We start from the raw sequence: 19960 nt of genomic DNA on the forward strand, positions 1-19960 counted from the left end.
CAGGGGAAAACCTTTGGAAAGGGTAGGGTGGGAAGTTCTTCTGGGAATGGTGAGGTGGGTGGGACTTCTGGGAAGGGTAGGCTAGGCAGAACATTCTGGGAAGGGTATAGGGTGGGGGGATCTTTGGGGAAGAATGGGGGGACTATTCATGGCTTGAGAGGCCAGATCTGAGGGGACAGCAGATGTGGTAGGAGAGGAGGTCTCCAGGGTGTGTTTAGTGCTGGGGAGTAGGAAAGGCAGACATGGTCCAGACAGCCCATTGCAGAGTCAGGACAGGATGGGTGGGGCCTTCACAGAATGGGAAGTGGGGTGGAGCACATACTCGTGGGCAGACACTTGTTCAGATACCCTTAGTATTTCTGAGACCATGGGAAAACACAAGTCTCCTGTAAAAGTGAACTGCCTCGTTGAGTACCCATGGCTCATTAGGAGACAGGTCCACCCATAGGCATCTGCCATTGTGGGAAGAGACTGTGGCCTGTGCAGACCCCAGAAAAGCCTTTGATTCTCCAAAAGATGGTGCTCACTTGAGGGGTGTTGGAGTTGGTGATGGGCACGGGTGGGTGAGACTTCCCAGGTGTGGTTTAGGTGGTAAAACAGGATTATGTGGATGAACGTCTGTTAATTTAGAAGTTCTCTATTTTAAAGTGACTGGAAGAGTGTTTATTTGTTTATTGTATGATGTGAGTTTGCTTTATAATTAATGTATGGATCTTTTGAAAGAAAAGTATGTCACAAACAAAGCTGATGCTCCAAGGAGAAGGGGATGGGTCCACCGGTGTAGGGCATAGTGTGTATCTAGCCCACTGCCCTCACACAGGAGACCTGACCTTTCTTGGGCTGTGTCTCCTCATCTGTCAAGGGGATAGTTGTGCTTCTGGTATAGGGAAGGGTGGGGGGGGGGTGTTGAGTATAGTGCTCAGAGCAGACCTAGCATGTAGATAGTACTGGAGTGCCATCTGCCCTGGTGTAGTATCTGTTAGTCCTTCATTCCTTGTTTTTGCTGAATGCTATTCGCTATTCCACTGTATGTTTATCCTACAATTTATTCATCCATTTCTCTGTTGATGGACATTTGGGTTGTTTCCACCTTGGCTATTTTGAGTATGAACTTTTTTTTTGTTTTGTTTTTTTGGTTTTTTTTTTTTTTTGAATGAACATTCTTTTAATACATTTAAATTTTTTTACCTTTATTTTTTGAGAGAAAGAGTGAATGTGAACAGGGAGTTGGGGCAGAGGGAGAGAGAGAATCTTAAACAGGCTCCATGCCCAGTACAGAGCCCAATGTGGGGCTCAACCGACTAAGCCACCCAGGTGCCCCAAGTATGAATAATCTTGTACATGTACTCGTTTTGAGTACCTGTTTTCAATTCCTTGTTGTATATATCTGGAGTACTGACTAAAGCTTTAGCAGGACCCCTTTAGCTGTTGTGGGGCAAAAAGAACATGGAGGAGAGGATGTGGTGAGAGAGAAGCCAATTCAGTTAAGGGACTAGTGCCATGATATGGGAAACAAGGATGGCAGCAGTGGGAGAGTGAAGGGTGATCAGATCGTGGACCCCAGATGAAGATTATGGGGGCCCCCTTTGTTTCAGCTCTGAGCAACTAGAGGGAGAGAGTTACCACTGAGATAGGAAGTGGCTGGAGGGGTAGGTAGCATTGAGCCAATAAAGTCTAGGCTGTCTAGGGACTTCTGGGTGGGACTGGAGGGGCAGTTGGCCTGGGGAATCAGGAGCTGAACATAATGTGACTGTGGTATAAGGGCTGGCAAAAGTGGAGGGGAGGGAAGAGCATGTCCCCAAGGCAGGGATAGACCAAAGGTGCAAGGGATGAAGAGCAGTCTTGTGGGTGGGATGGAATTCCCTGGGAATGTGTGTCCACTCTTCCAGTGCCTCTCTGTTTGGGCTGGGGTCCCTCTCATCTCTGGGCACTATGGAATCCTGCCTGTTCTGCCCCCTCCCCTGAATCTGCTCAAAGCAAGGATGGAGAGGAGATGACCTAGGTCTGGCTGGACAGATGTGTCCCAGTCCCAGGGACCTGTGACTTTTGAGGACATGGTCATGGCCTTCACCAAGGAGTGGGGGGACCTGGGGGTTGCGCAGAGGACCCTGTACTGGGAGGTGAAGCTGGAGAGGCTTTAGAACTCTGCACTGCTGGGTGAGGCCAAGCCCTGTCCCTCCCTTCTATTCATGCATGAGATTCAACAGTGTTGCATGTAGCAATCACTTGTTTTTGGTCATTGCTGTCTGCATAGTATTTCACTGCATGGATATCCAGTATAATTATCCACACTGCTATTGGTGGGTATATCAGTGAGTGTCCATTCAGGAGGCAGAGGAAATTTTCAAACAGTAATTTGAACAGGGTAAATTTGATATAAAAAGTTATTAATTAGGGGCATCTGGGTGGCTCAGTCAGTTAAGCATCTGACTCTTGATTTCGTCTCAGGTCATGATCTCCTTGTTTGTGGGTTCAAGCCCCGTGTTGGGCTATGCGCTGGCAACACAGAGCCTACTTGGGATTCTCTCTCCCTCTGTCTCTGCCCCTTTCCCCACCAAAACAAATCAGTAAACTTAAAAAAAGTTATTAACTCTAACAGGGATAACTCTAAAAATTCTAGGGTTGAGAGAGAGAGTGTGCCAAAGGTAAGAATAAACTTTCAAGGTGGGAGCTCTGTCCTCAAGGTTGGGGGTTGGGGTTCAGACTTTGTTGGGGAAGGTGTGTTTGGAGCGCACTGGGTGGCAGAGAAATTCTCTGGGTTGCCCAAACCAAGCAGGAATCACCACCTTGGTGTGGCGGTAGGCCAAGGCTACAAGCAGGCATGCAGAGGGAATTAAGATGCCACTACAGGTATGAGGCCTGCAGCATGATGTTATCTGTTGGGAGAGGCATTGGGAATATCCTGCTAGCAGGGCACCTTGGGGTGCATGGTATCCACATCAGGAGGGCCGTGGTGAGGTGGTTACTAGGTCAGGACAAGGCTTGGAGCTTGCCCAAAGAATGCCTACTTTGGGCAGTCTTCCACATGTACCATGGCTGTTGTGCAGTTGCAGGAAGAGAAACAGACACTCTTGTGGTTCTCCTCCAGTGCCCTCTGCTGACAAAGCTTAACAATGTGCTTTCTGCAAAGGAGACATGCCTACAGGGTCCAGCCCACTACTGCAGAGCAGGTAAGAACATGGAGCTGAGAGGCAATAAATTGATAACTGCAGTGGGCTTGGGGCTGTTTTCTGATCTTTTATTTTTATAAATAGTTGCTCTAAATGTTTGTACACGTGTTTTGGTGCTCATAAGCATTCATTTCTTTTGGGTGCATACCCAGGAGTGGAATTGCTGAGTCAGAGCACACATGTATTTAGTTGTAGTAAATACGGCCAAAGTTTTCCAAAATCATTATGTGCTTCATTTCTTAGTCTTAAAAATTTTATTGAAAAACACTATCACCATTTCACTCCATGCTCCATTCATCACTGGATACAGGCCCATTTTCTACCTTTGGCTATGAACAGTACTAAACCCATTAATTATACATTATTGTATTAGTTTTCTATGCTGTTTAACAAATTGCCACAAACTTGGTGGCTTAAAACAACATCCATTCATTAGCTCACAGTTCTCTAAGTCAGATGTCTGGGAGATAGTGGCTGGGTTCTCTGCTCAGAGTATCACAAAGCTGAAATCAAGATGTTGCCTGGGCTAGGCTTTTACCTGGAGGACCTGGGAATTATCTGCTTCCAAACTCATTCAGGTTGTTGGCAGACTGCAGTTCCTTGTGGTTGTAGGACTGAGGTCTCTGTTTCTTTGCTGGCTGTTTAGCCAGGGGTTGTTCTTACCTTCTAGAGGCCACAATGTTGTTCCCCTATCTTCAAAGCCAGCAATGCATATCAAATTCTTCTCATGCTTCAACTCTTTTGGACTCTTTTCTGCCACCAGCCAGAGAAAACTCCATGCTTTAAAAGGGTTCATGTGATTAGGCCACACCTACTGGAATCATTTCCGTATTTTAAGGTCAACTTAACCCAATGACAAGAGTGATAGCTCATCATATTTACAGGTTCCAGTTCTGAGCTTCCTCACCAATATTTGTTATTGTCAGGGTTCTTATTTGCTATTTTGAAGACTGAGAAACCCATCATATTATTTAAGATTTGTATCTTAATTATTCACAGTGGCCATGCTACGAATACCAAGCATAATGCCAGGAGCAGGTTATTAAACACAGCAGGCCAGGCCCTGCCTTTTCAGCACTGGTATTTCTCTGATTACTTCTGAGTATGTATGTCTTTTCTGGTTGTTGGTCCAATCAAGTTTTTTCTGATGTGAATTACTGATTCACAGCTTTTATCCACATTTCTAATAGGTTTTTAGTCATTTTCTTATTGATTTAGAGTTAAAAAATATTTTTTGTTGGAGAACTTCTTGGTGTTGTGGGGGGAGGAGAGGACTTGGAATTGGAGAAAGGAAACCAGTGTTGTTTCAAGGGAAAAACAAAATGAAACAAAAATCCCATGTTTCCTAAAACTCAACAATCCCACTTTGAGAGATTTACTCTAAGGAAATAACCAGAATTGGGGCGCCTAGCTGTCTCAGTTGCTAGAGTGCACAACTCTTAATCTCAGGGTCATTAGTTCAAGCTCCACATTGGGCATACTTAAAAAAAAAAAAAAAAAAACAAAGAGAAAACAACAACAACAAACAAACAAAAGAAAATAACCAGAGTTGCATCCAAAGTGTATGCTCAGGAGTATGCATCACAGTATTGGACACCATGAGGCAGAAAATGAAATATCTGGGCTTGGTAGAAATGATAGTGCTGGACAGACGGGGAATTTTCACCCACGCATTAAAAAACATGTTTTTAATAACAGGGAAATGAGGGAGTTAGAAAAGCATGACATACACAGTATCTCCACAAGAAGCTTTATCAAACACCCTTGGAGTGCCCAGGTGACTCAGTCACTTGAGCATCAGACTCTTGATTTTGGCTCAGGTCATGATTTCACAGTTCCTGAGTTCGAGCCCCAAATCAGGCTCTGCGTGGACAGTGCAGAGCCTGCTTGGGATCTGCTCTCTCCCTCTCTCTGCTCCTCCCCTGCTCACTTGCTCTCTCTCAATATAAATAAACATTAACAAAAACACTCCTGCAAACACCTGGAATAAGCACTGCTATCAGACAGTGGAATTAGGGGTCATTTTCATCATCTTTGCCCTCATAGATTTCAAATTTTTCTAAGTGAACACCAACTACTTTAAAATCACATGGCCTATGGGACATCTGTTTGTGGACCCTTTTCTCAGAGACCACCCTCCTTGTCCATCCATACTTGCAAAGGAGGTCCCCTTAGTGTCCACTCAAGCTGGGACTCAAGGGCTCAAAGGACAAGGACAAGGAGGCCAGGGAGTGATGTGGGTGGCTCAGGAACAAGGTGGGGCAGGATACCAGGACTGCTGGCCCTTCTGGTGAGTACGGCCTGCTCTGTGGCTCCAGCTGCCAGGCAGGAGAAGTGCCATTGCTGATATTATGGCCAGCAAGAAAGCAGAGATCAGGATTCTTATGTAGAAACTTCCCATTATAAAAATGCAACTTGTTACAAATCTAAAATATAGAGGGCCATGAGTTTTCCACCTGTCTGCAAACAAAGCAAGGCATGCTTTCCTGAGCTTTCTGGACTGTCTACACCAAGACATCAGGCCCAGCAGCTTCAGAAGGGGTAGAAAGGGCAGTTTTTGATCAGCCACCTGGGGCCAACAAGGTCCCAGGGGTAAGGAGAGTCCTTAACCTGTCCATCTGCATCAGGTCACAGCTGGGGACCTCGGAGCTTGGAAGTCACTCAGCTTAGGCAGTTTATTGCAGCCCAGGCCTCGCTAGGCTATTGAGGGAGCAGTGGCTTCTTTTACTTACACCCAGGTGGCTGTTTTGGGGAGACTGAACTGGGGTCAGGGGACTCTCCTGGGAACTCTGATTCACGAATGTCCTCTGTTGCCTCCACATGTCTCACACAGAGACCAAGCAGCCCAAGGAAGGCTGGAACCAGATTGCCAGGAACTGTGTCCAGGACCTGGAGGCTGCAAGGCTCCCAAGACGAGGCTGCCTTCTGGAGCCACTCATGGGGCCTCCGGCCGGTGGCTCTTCCTGTGGATGACCAGCTGGGACTTCCAGTCGAAGCTGCGGCCACAGTCGCCACAGAAGTGGCGCCGCTGGCCTGCGTGGCTCTTGCGGTGGATGACCAATTGAGACTTCCAGCTGAAGCTGCGCCCACATTCCTCACACGCATAGCTCCGGGGGCCTGGGAGTGCACGCCGGGGATGGCGTGGTGTGCCCGGCTCCCGGGAACCTGGTGGCAGCTTCTGAGCACCCCCAACAGCCAGCACCGGGGCCCGCGTGGCCTGCCCATCCGCATGCGTCCGGTGGTGGATGACAAACACCGATTTCCAATCAAAGCCTCGGCCACACAGCTCACAGGTGTAAGGCTTCCTCCGCGGGGCGCCGGCCTCCAGCCCTGCTCCCGGTGTAGCCCTGGTGGAGACGGAGGCCCCAGATGGGCCCTCCCAGGTGACAGGCCTGGGGCCCTGGGGTGGCTGGGCCTCTGGGCAGCGGGGTGGACCCTCACAGTGACTCTCACTCTCATCTCCTGGGGAAGGAGAGTTGGCAGTCCCAGGTAGCCCAGCATCCTTGATATTCCCATCCCTCCCACCAGGTGTGTGGGGGCAGACAAGCTCCCACTCCACCAGGCAACAGGCGGTTCAGATCGCATGGAGAAGCACTCACCCGGGTGGAGGCTTCTTTGACCCTCTGTCCCCGAGCGCAGTACCCCTGGCTCCGACTCAACCCGTGCCTCTGGCAAGGGGGCCGGTAACCCTGCTGGGGTGAGGGACAGTCAGGTAGCAGTCCTGGCATGGGGGCCGGTGAGGGGTTCTCATACATTAGGGGCAGGGGTGGGGATCCTGGCAAATGACAGGATGCCCCTAGGTAAGGAGGGCAAACATGAGTAAAAGCTGGGAAGCGTGCACAGGAAAGGGTCGGGCAGGGAGCCCTATAGCCAAGGTGGTACACAGGCACCAAAGGAGGGGCTGTGGCTGGTCCTCACCCAGGGAGACCACCGTGCCATACTTCTCCAGCATCGCGTCCCAGTACAGTTCCTTCTGTGACCGGTCCAGTAGCCCCCACTCCTCCTGCCAGGATGCAGCCCATCACCCTTGGTGCCTATCCACCCCCCATCCTCTTCCCTGCTCTGCAGTGCCCTACCCTACCCATGTTCCCTGGCCACAACCTTACTAGTTACCTGGGGAAGCGGCCAGGTTACCTAAGGCTCTTTTGCTTCTTAAGGATGAAGCTGAGAAAGGTGTATGAAGGTTGGGAAATAAGGCAGAGAGGAGCTGTCCTTCAGCTCACTGGGGGGTGGGGAGGGGATGCTACTAGCACTTGTCCCCCTCAGAAGCCCCACGCCATATTCTAGTCAGACACTTTGAAGCTGAGGACCCCTGGATGGGTTTTGGGGGAAGCCTAGGTGGGGACAGATGTGGCTGGCCTCACCCTCTTGCCTTGAACAGTGTGTGATGCACTGAGACCAAAAGGCCTGGGGACCCAAGAGGACCCAGCCACCTCTCACCAAGCCTCTGGTTACAAAAGCAACAGAGATCCTCCCTGGGGGAGCTGCTGAGGGCTGTCAGCATTCCTAGATGTGTCGACCTGGCTGTGGAGAGGTCGAGGGCAGGAGGACTCACATTAGGAGGTGCAGCCAAGCATCTCAGGCTCAGATGACGTATGTGGGACAGGTGGTGGGCTGGCTCCTGCCTGTTGCCAGAGGGTGAACTCTGGTAGTTGAAGCTGGACCCTTGTGGGCTTTACCAGGTGATGCACTCTCTGTTCCCAGGTCTGCTCTCCTTGCCTCCCCAAATCCCATCATCTGGGGCTTTGCTGGGGTGGGAAACAAGCCTGACAGACAAGCCACTGCAGCTCCAGGGACAAGAAGGTGGCAGCCACTGCTGGAATGCTACCAGAAGTCAAGAGGCTTTGGAGGGAGTGGCCTTCCCACCCAGTTGTTTCCCACTGTACCATCAGGCTGTGGAGGGCCTGGAGGGACTTTTTAGCCTTGAAGCACATCTCAACTAGCTCTTCCCTTGGGGACGGTCCCCAATGGAATGGCTTAGTAGCAAAGTTGCTAGGAGAGGACAGGACCCCTGCTGTCCACACTCAGGAACCAAGCGTTCCAGGTAGCAGGGGCCTCAGTGGAGTTTCTGTGCCCAGCTGGCCACAGCCCAGGGCTGGTTGGCCTTTTAGAAAAGCCCCAGGAAAGAAGTGGCTGCAGGTTATTTCCTAGGTATCTCCATTCTAATCTCAGGTGTGCAGGGGAGGCCAGACTGCTGTGTGAAGCTCAGGCTTTCCTGCCAGGGTTCATCATCTTGACCCCTCACCACCTGCATATGAGGGTTCAAATCTCCAGGGGCCAGCTTAAGACTGCTGGAAACATCAAAATCACCATTTCCCTGTAAGTGAGGAAGCCAACCCCTACGATTTTCAGTCACTCTAAACCAGATTCCATGGCCTGAGGTTCAAATCCTTTCCAATTTTAGAGACCACCAGCCTGTCCCTGTCTCCCAGGACCCACAGGAGGGACCCTGACAGCAACTCCACTTCTGGGCAGCAAAGAGCACAAAAGCTGCTGGCCAAGAAGCCTGAAAAACTGACAGAATAGAGTGTCCACCAAGGACATGCTCCTCCCACTGGGGGCCTGTACCTCCCACCTGGGGCTGCTCACCTGAATCCTGGGTGGGTGGAAGGAGGTGGCGGCTGGTTCCCGGTGTCCTGGGTACCCCTCGCGGGACTGGGATGGATGTGGGGGGCTGGAAGGTGCTAGGAAATGAGGCAGGCGAGGATCAGGTGGGCCAGGGCAGGTGAGCTGGTGTTGGTGCTGCAGCTTTGGCCTTCCTCTGCCAGCAGGCAGGAGGCTACTCTGTGTGTCAGTGCCAGCCAGTCCTTTCCTCCTGCTTCCTGGGGACCCATCTCTGAAGTCTGCAGTCCTTCCTGAGTCCCATCGAGGACATTCACATTCCCCCTAGGAAACCCCCAGCCCCAGCACAACCCCTCCTAGAATCCCCTACCCTAGCTAGCGATGTCCACATATCGTCCAGGAATCCCCTGGACCTAATGTGGCTCCCACTCTCACCCATCTCCTGCCCATCAGCATCAGGCTCCTCCTTCACACTGCAGCTGAGCTGGGGAGACCCCTCCATCTGGGTGTCCTGTGGCTCCTCCCCAGAGGTTGCCCTGAGAAGTTCCACTGTCCCTGAAGGCTGGGGTCTCCCCAAGGACTCCTCTATCTTCTGTGCCGCTGGGAGCACCACTTGCTTCAGGACATGGGCTGTGATCTGAGGGGGAGAGGCAAGTCACAGAGGCTCTAGTCTTGCTCTGTCCCTCCAAGAAGTCAATGCTGGCCACACTCACCCAGCCCAGCAGCTGCCCAGGGTTATTCTGTAGGCCCTCGACCAGGGCTACAGCCTCCTCAGGGCTGCCTGGCCGCTGGCCCCGCACCCAGGCCTGGATCTCAGGGGGCAGCGTGCCCAGGAACTGCTCCAGCACCAGCAGCTCCAGCATCTGCTCCTTGGAGCATGCCTCCGGCCGCAGCCACTGGCGGCACAGTTCTCGCAGCCGCGCCAGGGCCTCTCGGGGACCTGCCACCTCCTGGTAGCAGAATCCCCGGAAACGCAGGCGTGCTGCCTCGGGCTCCTCCAGAGTGGCCACAGGGTCCACAGAGGGCAGGCGTGGGGGGCCCAGTGGGGATGGCATTGTTGTACTGGGTGTCTTCTTGTAGCCAACAAAAGAGACCTGCAGGAAAGGAGGGGTCAGGGTGGGGGCCAAGAGGCCATGGCTAGGGTAAGGCAGACAGGCCCAGCCCAGGGGGCTGGTTCAGAGAGGACTCTTGCCACAGGGAACATGAGGCTAGGAAAACTTCAGGGAGGGAAGGGTCACGGGAGCTGTCTGCTGAAAGGAACTGAATGCAGAAGAAAGCCTTGTGGATGAATGCTTGGAGGCAAGTTGTCCAATGGCATTTCCAGGAAACTGCAGGAGATGATGGTTAAGAGGTAGATAAATGAAAGATCATCACAGGCTTCCAGGGTCTGACTCAGGAGCCAGGGAAAGTGAGCAGCACAGGAGGAAGGGGAGTGGTCAGTCAGGCAGGAGGCCAAGGGACAAGCAGCCAGGGAGGGTCCTGGTAGGGCCTTAATCCCTGGTGAGCAGGAGAAATGAAGGTGGGAAGAGCCATGCTAGGTTATGGTGGAATGTATGTCCCCACGATCTCCAGGACATCAGGACATGTTGACTTAAGTGGCACGTCTGCGCCATGGATCGAGGCGGGGGGTGGACTCTGAGACACCGTGCTCGCTAACCACAGAGAAATGTGAATGACTCACGCCGCCTGTACTAAGCACGTGAAAAGCAAAACAAAACAAAACCACGAGTTGCAGTTGCGTGGAGTCGTGAGCGGACACCGTGTCCCAGCCCTCAAGAGGTTCTAAATGAAACACGCCCACCTGGGCGGCCTGTCAGACCAGCTACACCAAGGCCTGACCCCCCGGAATCTATCTTCCAAAAAGGATAGGAGAGAAGACGTTCTGCCCAAGGACGGGGAACCTGTTGTGGGCGGAAAGGCCTAGGCCTAGGCTCGGAGGTGGGGCACGAAGGGCAGGTCGGGAGGTAGGCGGGCACTCTGGAGTGCAGACAGCATCTAGCGGCCGGGTCCCCAGGGGGTGGAAAAAGCCGCGCCCAATCCGGCCAGGCACGCGCTCACCTCAACCGTTGTGTCCTGGCCGGGAGGCCACTTCCGGTAAGAGCCCCCGCCACTCCCGCCCCGCCGCGCGTTGCCATGGCGACTTCGCCCTGGCCAATCACATGCCTGCTCGGCAAGTACTGCCCCCCCCCCGCCCCCCCGCCCCCTTCGGACTACGTTTCCCGTGAGACCCAGCAAGCAAGGACGGGCGCGGCCTCCGCCAGCGGATGCTCATTTCCAAAGGCCTCTCAGAATTGAGAGCTGTTCCTCTTAGAGGAATCTGAAGAATCGCAGAGTTTGGGGGCTCCCTCCCGTCACTAGCTACCACTCTTCCTTTGCATCCGAGCCCTAGACTCACCAACAGCCGTGATGGAGGGTACGTTAGGATCCTGCGCATGTGCACAGCGGACCCGGCTCCTATTGGCAAGTGAGGTGGAGGGGAGGAGCGTGACCTTATGGCCATTCAGAGCTAGCACCCCACCTCCGCCCCTCCCCAGCCCCCTCTTGTGGCTTAGTTCTTGTCGCGGAGCAATCCTCTTGGTAACCGCTAGAGGACACCAGCCCGCCTCCATCTGTTTCCAAGGCAACGGCCAGAGCTTCACCCTGTCCTCCTGGGAGGCCGGAAGTGATGGCCTGGGTAGTATGGTTTGGCAGAGACTCGCCTCCCGGCGGTCCCTGAAGGAAGCCGACTCCGACCCATTAAGACAGCCTCATCTGTCGACCTCTGCCAACTCTCGAGCATGACTCCAGTGAGTCCCCTGATGGGGTCCTCCATTCGACCTCTGCTGGGGACATGCGGGAACAAGGAACAGGGAACACTCATTTACACATCAAGAAGCTGTCCCATGATTTATATACCCTCAGAGTCTCAGACGTGTCTTCAGATGCCAGTACTGCAAAGTGAGGGATGATTTCTATCCAGTTATGGGACGCTAACTTTTTACTTTGGGTACCAAAGCTAGTAAGAGTGATCTTTAGTTTAAATCTCAGTAGGCAAAGTTAGTTTGTTAAAATCACTGTGGAAAGGGGTGTTTTGCTTCCAGGAATCAAGTAGTTGAACAGTGACTTATTCAATCCTAATTTGCATATGCGTGTTTTGATTTCTTGTGATACCTAGTAATCCCTGGCTACAAGCACTCAATAAACAGCATTGGTCTTACACACCAGTTGGAAGCTCTGACCATGTGCATGGCTGGGACTTGTCAACTCTTCTAAGTAATGTCATCAGACTGGGCTGTTTTGTGGGGACTTAGATCGTTTCTCTGTGTGGATTCCCCAGAAACGACTCTTCCACCAACCACTCTACGGGGAAGAACTGGTGTTCTAACAGCTTCAGTAGTTCTCTTTCTAGTCCTGTTTTAGGACTCCTCTCCCAGGGGGCTGCGGGTTTTCAAGCCTTCTGGAGTTCTGCAGTATAGGCCTTAGGGGACCTCTGTCCATTTCCCCCAGTACCAAATCAGTATTTAGCTTTCTCTAAATCAGAGATAGATCCCACATCCACTTCTAGTTTCAGAATGCCATTGCTGTTGACCTCTTCCACCATCCTTATACTTGTGGGTTTATGTTTTTAAACACTCTCATCTCTGTACCTTCAGTGGGTTTCTGAACCAAGTGAAATGTATGTGTTCAATTCATCATCTTGACCCAGAGAGCTCAAGGACACTTTTACACTCAGCCTGTTCGGGATAAAGAGCAGAAGGATTAGCCTGACAGGCCAAGGTCCAACATGACCACAGATGTTTGGGGGAGAGAAATGTAAAGGCCAAGACAAGGGGGAAAGCAGGTAATCATGGTTGCTGCTCCTTAAGGACTTGGGTGGAGGGCACTGACCAGACCTCAGTACTAGGAGGGGTGGATTTGAGGAGGGTGGAGGAAGTGAGGGATACCAGGGGCCAAACGCACAGGTGAAAAGAATGGTTAAGTGGGGAGGAGACCGGTGAGGAAATGGGATAGGGCATCAGGCCCAGCTCAAGGGGTCATAACTCAAGGAGCTTCAGTCCAAGATGCAGAAAAGGTTAGATAACACTTGCTGAGTACCCACTAGATGTTTGACAGATGCCCTTGCTCCTGAATACTATGAGCTCCTGAGAAGAGCTATCAGAGTGGGGGTTGTCTGCAGTGCACATGTGGGCAAACTGAGGCTGTGACCTAGGGACCCTCATGGAAGACACTCTGGGGGAAAGTAACATGGGGGTGACGCAAAAGTGTGTACCAAAGCAGAGGAGAAAGAATGAGTCCAGGAGGGGTGGACAGTGGCTCAGGGGCCTGTAGGATACCATGAGGCCTGGCACAGAGGACCTGGACCCAAGGATCTTTGGGAGTGGGTCCAGCAGGACTCTTCTTGCAAGAAGTGAGATTCCAAAAGCAAATGACAGGTCTGGCCCTGATGGCAGGGTGCGAGAATGGGAGGGTGAAAGGTCTGTGTTCATTGTACATGGAAGATGGCTGCCAATCTTGGAGGTGGAGGGACTAGACACCCACCAGGCTGGAGTCAATCTTTCTGGCCACCACTGGTGAACCCTGCCTCAGATTCCCCAACCAGATTCACAAAGACTCATATCAGATAGAATTCCTGCTTGGGGCAGCCCCATGCTATCTACCCTCCTGGCTGGTGCACACCCATTCTGGCTGCCAAGGGGCACAGGTATTCCAGCCCCTCAGTGGATCTCAGACAGGCTACATATGTAGCCTTTGGCCTCTCAAAGATGTGGAACAAAGCCAACCCTGCAGCTCAATGACAACACACAGAAGGCATGACTACAATGTCCTAGGATGAAACAGGCATCAGACTGTTACACCTCACATGTTTGACAAAGAAATTTTTATCAGGAAGCCTCTCTAGACTGTGTTGTTAAAGCTGTCTGAACCATGACCTGGAGGCTGGGAGGAGAGACTGAGGTTGTGGATTTCCACAGTGCTGTGCAGGGATTTACACAATGTACATCCACTCCAACTTATAATTTTTGGTCTTTTCTTTTTTGTTCCCCAAAAAAGAGACCACTAACATCCCTAGGGGTGAGGCCTGAGGTCAAGACAGGGTCTGCTCTGATAAGGGCCACAGGGAGAAACCTGGGCCCTAGTCCACCACGTGTCCCAGCCACGTGGAGGTGTCCCATGATGGGAAGGCATCACACACACGTGGCCTTAGGTAACAGCAAATCCTCTTTCCAACTGAGGGAAGAGAACAGGTGGGCACCTGCCCACTGACCCTGCAGAAACAAGTAGTCCCATCTGGTCTCCTCCAACCTGTTATCGTGGTCACCTCTCACCAGGGCAGTGGGGATATAAACACCCCTGTAATGGTGACTTTGGTAACAACAGGGCATGGCCAGGGCTGAGGCTTGGGTGAAACCTGAATGAACACATTGATGTTTGTCTCCCTCCTCCCACCCCAGGGACCTCCACCTCTACTTCCTCCACGTCCTGTGGGACTGCCATGTGCAGGAAGCCAGGCCTGGCATCGTCCAGCCTTCACACTGGCAGACTAGAGCACGAGTGCCAGAGCATGGGGGCAGAGAGATGAGCTGGGCCTGTGACCTGGATTTAAGTCCTGGGCTCTGCTCTGTGCAGCAGCACACTCCCACTCTCTGCCTCAGTTTCCTCAACTGGGACGTGGGGATATCAGCCATAGTAGCCATCTCACAGGGCTGGCAGTTGGCACATGTTGGCCCTTATCGAGATCCTGCTTGTCACGGTGCTGCAAATACCCTCTGTAGCCTGAATCTCTCTCCCTCTCTCTTCCTTTCTTTTCCCCAGAGGTGGAAACTGAGGCTCAGGGCCCAAGGCCAACACCAGACCCCAACCTGACTTCCTATCCACTGGGCCTGCTCCCAGAAGCCTCTGATGAACTGAGGTCTTGAGAGAATATCCTGAGGGTCAGCCTGTTGGCCAGTATGTGCGCGGGCGTCAGAAATTTCTAGGACTGCCTCCCCAACATTCCAGCATTCCCCTCCTCACCTGAGTGCTCACAGTCATAACAGGCATGAAGCGGCCCTCTCATTGCCCAGTCTCTGCCCACCAAAGTCCCAGCCTCCACGTCCATCCCCCTGATCTTTCTGTAGTCAGATCTCTTAGAGTTGGAGTGAGCTGGTGCTGAAATGGCAAATATCGTCACCATGTGCAGACGGCACCACAGGGCACGCACAGGGCTTCTCCAGAATGTGCAGGGAACAAGGGCATTTTCCCACAGCCTGGGGGAGGCTGGAGCGGTGAGCTCAGGCGTCAGCAGGCTTCGAAACTGCCGGTGGGCCTGAGGTGGGAGTGGGCCCAGCTACTCTGCCCAGCGTGCCCTCTGATGGTGCCCCTGAAGAAGGCCTGGCCTGGGGGCACAGGCCCGCCCCACGCCGAGGTCGCCGCACGGGCTTCTCTCCCGTGTGGATCCTCTGGTGGTGGAAGAGGGCCGGGCGCTCACGGAAGGCACGGCCACAGTGTGTGCACACAAAGGGCTTCTCACCCGTGTGGATGCGTCGGTGGCTGAGCAACACTGCGCCCTTGGCGAAAGCCTTGCCACAGTCCCCGCAGCGGAAGGGCCGCTCCCCAGTGTGCAGCAGCTGGTGCTGCGTGAGGTTAGAGCTGTGGCTGAAGGCGCGGCCACACTGTGTGCAGGCGAAGGGCTTCTCACCCGTGTGCACGCGCTGGTGCTTGAAGAGGGAGGAACCCTGGCTGAAGGCGGCACCACAAAGGGCACAGGTGTAAGGCTTCTCACCCGTGTGCGTGCGCTCGTGCTGGATCAGGTGCGAGTTGCGGCAGAAACGGCGGCCACACTGAGCACATGCGTAGGGCCGCCCGCCTGCGTGGATCTTGCGGTGCTGGCTGAGGTTGGAGCCGTGGCTGAAGGCCTTGCCGCACTCGCTGCAGTGGAAGGACTTCTCAGCGGTGTGTATGCGCTGGTGCCGCACCAGCGAGGAGCTATGCCTGAAGGCCTTGCCACAGGCCGGGCACGCATAGGGTGTCTCACCGCTGTGGATGCGCTGGTGCTGCGTCAGGTGTGATGTCTGGCTGAAGGCCTTGCCACACTGAGAGCATTCGTATGGCCGCTCTCCAGTGTGGGTGCGCAGGTGCTTGAGCAGGTCAGAGCTCTTCAGAAACACTTTGGTGCACGCCCTGCATTCGAAGGGCTTCTCCCCGGAGAGGAAGCTGGGGCCTGTGTGGAGGGCCTTGCCCAGCTGATCCCAGGTGGGGGGCTCTTGGCTAGCAGGGAGTCCATGAGGCTTGAGGCTAGTTCCACCCTTTTCTCTTTCCCCAGAGGTGAGACTAGCCTCAAATTCTGGAATTTTGGTGCAGCCTCTTCCAGGGCCATCCTGCCCAAATGGCTTCTGGCCCCCATATGGCCTCAGCTGCTTGTCTGGCATGGGGCGGTTCATGAGGGCTTTCTCCCTAGGCGGGCTATCCTCAGGAGTCCTCAGTGGAGAGGTTAACCGCAGACTGACATTGGCTTCCCCGCTGCCAGGACCCAGCAGGAGCCTTTCCCAATAGATTACCGACACGCCTGTGGACTTTTTCTCCTGAGAGAGGGAGGTGCCCTGCCAACCCACTGAGCTTTTCCCACGTTCGCAGGTGCCTGTGAAGGTAGGTGCTGGAAGGGAGCCATTCTGGAAGGTCACTGGCAAAGCTGCTTCAGGAACAACCTTGTCATATGCCAGATGACAGGGACCTGAAGGCATAGAAATGGTATATCCTGGGTCATCCTGGCCAAAGGGGGTGATCAGGATGGGCCTAGTGGGTAGGCCTTTGCTGGAGGCTACCGAATCCTATAAGCTTTACTCACAAACCCCATTTCCCCAATGCCTCTTCCCTAGTATGGTGAACTCTATGAGGGCAGGAGCAGGAGAGACCTGCTAATTAGAGGCTGTGCCCCAGTGTCTGGAATGGGGTACCCTGGGAGCTCCCCCTTGAATGGCAAGCCAAGGCCAGAGCTGCCAGGAGAGGCTGATGGTAGGAAAACAGGAGGGAGTCAGGCCAGAAGCAGGAGATGAAAGTGTCCAGGAAAGCAGGGAAACGGGGGACAGAAGCCTGGCCATTGGTTAGCCCCAAGCTCACACCCTCTGAGCCCCCACTCACCAGGGCTGGGCTTTCTCTGAGCATTCCTGGCTGGTGTCACAACTGTCCCACTGAGAACCCAGGGCTCTTCGCCACGCTCAAGCTGCAGGACCACCCAGGGTCGTGAGGCAGAGAGTCCTGTGAGAAAACACAAGCAAGTGAGGGGCCAGGCCCAGCTCAGGACAACCTACTGCCCAAGAGATGGCAAGGGTGAGGGGCTTTGTGGGACATAGATGGTGTCATCTGAAGCCTCACTGCAGGGAAGGACTCACAGGAAAAGTTCAATGGTCCCTGTGAGGAGAACCGTGTTGGAAGCACCAGATGAAAGGGGCCGAGCCTAGACACAGGCACCACAGTGGCACAGGGACACTCAGCCAATTGGTGTGAGGCTGCTCACAGGCCAACAGGAGAGAAGGGGTTAGTGCTGGCAACGACTGAGATTCCCACAGAAAACCCAGGGCCTTACCCAGCGAGGACACAAGCGCGAAGTTCTCTAACATCACATGGCAGTACAAGGCCCTCTGGGCTGCGTCCAGGAGCTCCCACTCCTCCTGGGAGAAGTACACGGCCACATCCTCAAAGGCCATCAGGCCCTACAAGAGTGGGCAGGGGAAGGAAGACACAATCTAAGCTCTGGCTGTGGGACCCAGGACCCGCCTCCCTGTCCCAATGGCTACCCCAACTAGTGTCCCTCAGATGCTTACCTTCCCCCCCGCCCCACCCCAGAGCTCTGCAACTCTGCAGACGAAACTTCCCTCCTCTCCCCTCCACCCTGTCTAGGGCATACAGGTCTTCTCAGACTCCCTACTCGCCACTCTATACAAGGCAGCTAGAGCAAGCCCATGGCCTTCAGATGGCTGCCACTCCAAAGGCAGGCCCAGGTGTCCACTCGTGCTCCAGTCTTTGCACAAGTTGACCCTCTCCAGACGTGCCACGCCCTTACCTGTTCCTGTAATTAGCAATTGTACAAGTCCTAGCTGTGGACCCAAGAGACATGCCCATCCCCGTAAGGATGCCTGCCTCTGCTGAACCTGCCTGACATTCCAAGGCTGCTCCTTCAGCCTGAAGGACCGGCTAATCCCCTCCAGTCACTATAGGACTGGCCCCAAGAGTCTGGTCGCCACACAGGAAGCCAGTTCCCCTCTCCCTCTATAGCCATGTGCTCCTCGCCCCCCATTTCCTTGGCCAAAACCCTCCCTTCAGCCACTTGCCAGACCTCCCCTCTGAGAGCCCCAGGGGCCACCAGCATCTTTGCATCTCCCTGGAGCACTACCCATCCCTGGCTGAATCTACGCTATTCCCTCCTCCTAAGTCTGATTCCCAGGCCCTGCCTTGGTTCCGAATACCAGGACTCTGTCCTTGGACACCTCCAATTCCAGGTCCACATGATACCTCCACTCTGGGACATCACAGACTCCCTGATTTTACTCTGAAACCTCTTTTCCCTTCAAATTCCTGTTTCTGTCTGCAGCAATTCCATTCTCCTGGGTGCTCAGCTTAAACACTTGGGACTGTGCTCCACTCGGGGCACTCGCTCACACGCCGCACCTGAGACATCAGATCGTTCCAGAATCCAGCCACTTTCCCATCTCCACTGGCCCCGTGTGCAGCGGGTGCCGTCTTCGGCCACCTGGACTGTGGTGCTGCCTGCTCCCTGCACACAGCCACCCGCTCTGCGTCATTTCTCCGCCAAGCAAACGGTGGGTTACTTTAAAGTCTCTAACTTAAAGCATATCCAGGCTCTGTTAGAATCATCCCATGGCCCCCGATGCAAGTCAAGCCTGCCATTTCTCTCCCGTGCTCACGTCCGGAAGCTCAGCTCCGGAACCACCTAGGCTCAGTCTCCCCTCCCAGCTTTTGCACGTGCGGGACCCTCTGCTTGGAACTTCCTTCTACACCTCACTCCCTTGGCTGCCAGAAGTGGGGATCTCACACGTGCACGCTCCACTGGCCTGAACGCCGGGGCCTAGGACGAACCGAGAGGGGAGACAAAACGTGCGGGTAAAGTCTCTCCCTGAGTCGAGGATCGGGTCCTTCGAGGAGGGATCCGGGCGGATGGGAGCCTTACGCTTCCTCTACTCACCTGGGCCCGGTCTGTCAGCGCCGCGGTCGCCATCAGAACCTGTACTTGGGGACTCGCAGAAAGAGACGGACAACACGGACTCGCCGTCTCCTGGTCTCAGCCTCCCGGGCCGTGTAAGGCAGGGTCGCTCAGGGCGCCGCCTCCCCCGCCGTCCCGGGGTCGGACAGCACGTGACTCGGGGCGCCGCCCCACAGCCCCGCGGAGCGGCCCAGGCTCTTCACGGAGAAGCCTAGGCTCGGGGCGCGACCGTCGCCAGCAATCAGGGCGTGCGCGAGACGGTCCACCGCTCGGGTCTTCCTCCCAGCCCTCGCCTCGGGTCTCCAAACCTTCTAAGAAACCGGCCTGGGGGCTCGCGGCGCTCCAGTTCACCAATACCGGTGTGGCCCAACGCCCGGTAGCAAAGTGACAGTCCGGGACGCCGGAAGTCCAGCCCCCGAAAGTCCTCATAGGCCCAGTGCACGCTGCGGACGCACGCGCGGCGGCTTCTGGGAAGCGCAGTTCCCGTCCCGCGTGGGCGGAGCCCTGCTTGATATCCGCGGCAACGTCTAGGCATCCCCGCGCGGCGCGCTGGGAAATGGAGTCCCGCAGGCGCTCCCCAGCTTCCGTGGATCCCGGGGAGTGAAGTGTGCGATCGCCCGGCTCGGCGTCCTGCGCTCGGGGTCCTGGGCTCTAGACACTCGCCCACGCGGCGGACTAGACTTAACGCGGGACGCGCAGAAGCGGAAATTGCTGAGGTCCCAGGAGGCGACCCCGACACCGGGCTTTAAAGACAAAGCGTGAAGGAGGAAAAAAAAAAAAAAAAAAAGACAAAGCCTGATAGGGGCCCCTGGGTGGCTCAGTTGGTTGAGCAGCCGACTTCGGCTCAAGTCATGATACCGGGGTTTGTGAGTTTGGTCCCTCGTCCGGCTTCTTGCTGACAGCTCAGACCCTGGAGTCGGCTTCAGATTCTGAATCTCCCTCTCTCTCTGCCCTCCCCTGCTCGTTCTCTCCCTCTCAAAATATATAAACATATATATTCTTAAAAAATATATATCCCTCTCAAAAATAAATAAACATAAAAAATATTTTT

At 54.1% G+C, this 19960-nt stretch overlaps 2 protein-coding genes across 6 annotated transcripts; both read right to left on the reverse strand.

The window, feature by feature from the left end:
- Nucleotides 1-3409: 3409 nt before the first annotated feature.
- ZNF446 (zinc finger protein 446) lies at nucleotides 3410-11264 on the reverse strand. Of its 3 annotated transcripts, none has more exons than XM_045045770.1 (7): nucleotides 11128-11264; nucleotides 9446-9826; nucleotides 9168-9369; nucleotides 8760-8854; nucleotides 7089-7173; nucleotides 6770-6859; nucleotides 3410-6517 (listed from the first exon to the last, which is right to left on the reverse strand). In XM_045045770.1, the coding sequence occupies exons 1-7, from the start codon at nucleotides 11230-11232 to the stop codon at nucleotides 5895-5897; spliced, it is 1581 nt and encodes a 526-aa protein (XP_044901705.1). In that variant the 5' UTR covers nucleotides 11233-11264; the 3' UTR covers nucleotides 3410-5894. The 3 variants fall into 3 exon arrangements, with proteins under 3 accessions (XP_044901705.1, XP_011287821.1, XP_019674030.1); XM_019818471.3 differs by having other exon boundaries at nucleotides 5959-6632; XM_011289519.4 differs by having other exon boundaries at nucleotides 3410-6859.
- A 2309-nt stretch (nucleotides 11265-13573) lies between these two features.
- On the reverse strand, nucleotides 13574-19652 carry ZNF324 (zinc finger protein 324). 3 transcript variants are annotated; one of them, XM_023245759.2, is made up of 5 exons: nucleotides 18892-19652; nucleotides 18357-18774; nucleotides 17275-17401; nucleotides 16830-16946; nucleotides 13574-16422 (listed from the first exon to the last, which is right to left on the reverse strand). In XM_023245759.2, exons 2-5 carry the CDS (start codon nucleotides 18363-18365, stop codon nucleotides 14984-14986), a joined length of 1692 nt encoding a protein of 563 aa, XP_023101527.2. In that variant the 5' UTR covers nucleotides 18366-18774; nucleotides 18892-19652; the 3' UTR covers nucleotides 13574-14983. The 3 variants fall into 3 exon arrangements, with proteins under 3 accessions (XP_023101527.2, XP_023101526.2, XP_023101528.2); XM_023245758.2 differs by lacking the exon at nucleotides 18357-18774; XM_023245760.2 differs by lacking the exon at nucleotides 18892-19652 and having other exon boundaries at nucleotides 18614-18885.
- Between the last annotated feature and the right edge of the window lie 308 nt (nucleotides 19653-19960).

Source organism: Felis catus, chromosome E2 (genome assembly GCF_018350175.1).
Source record: "Felis catus isolate Fca126 chromosome E2, F.catus_Fca126_mat1.0, whole genome shotgun sequence".
Taxonomy (NCBI): Eukaryota; Metazoa; Chordata; class Mammalia; order Carnivora; family Felidae; genus Felis; species Felis catus.

Coding starts and splice junctions, on each gene's coding strand:
- ZNF446 (XM_011289519.4), bottom strand. CDS start 11,232: ATGGCCATAAGGTCACGCTCCTCCCCTCCACCTCACTTGCCAATAGGA. Junction 9,827..11,127: donor ACCCTCCATCACGGCTGTTG/GTGAGTCTAGGG, acceptor CCTTTCCTGCAG/GTCTCTTTTGTTGGCTACAA. Junction 9,370..9,445: donor CTGGGCAGCTGCTGGGCTGG/GTGAGTGTGGCC, acceptor TCTCCCCCTCAG/ATCACAGCCCATGTCCTGAA.
- ZNF324 (XM_023245758.2), bottom strand. CDS start 18,924: ATGGCGACCGCGGCGCTGACAGACCGGGCCCAG. Junction 17,402..18,891: donor CGCTGACAGACCGGGCCCAG/GTGAGTAGAGGA, acceptor CCACTCTTGTAG/GGCCTGATGGCCTTTGAGGA. Junction 16,947..17,274: donor CGCGCTTGTGTCCTCGCTGG/GTAAGGCCCTGG, acceptor GTTTTCTCACAG/GACTCTCTGCCTCACGACCC.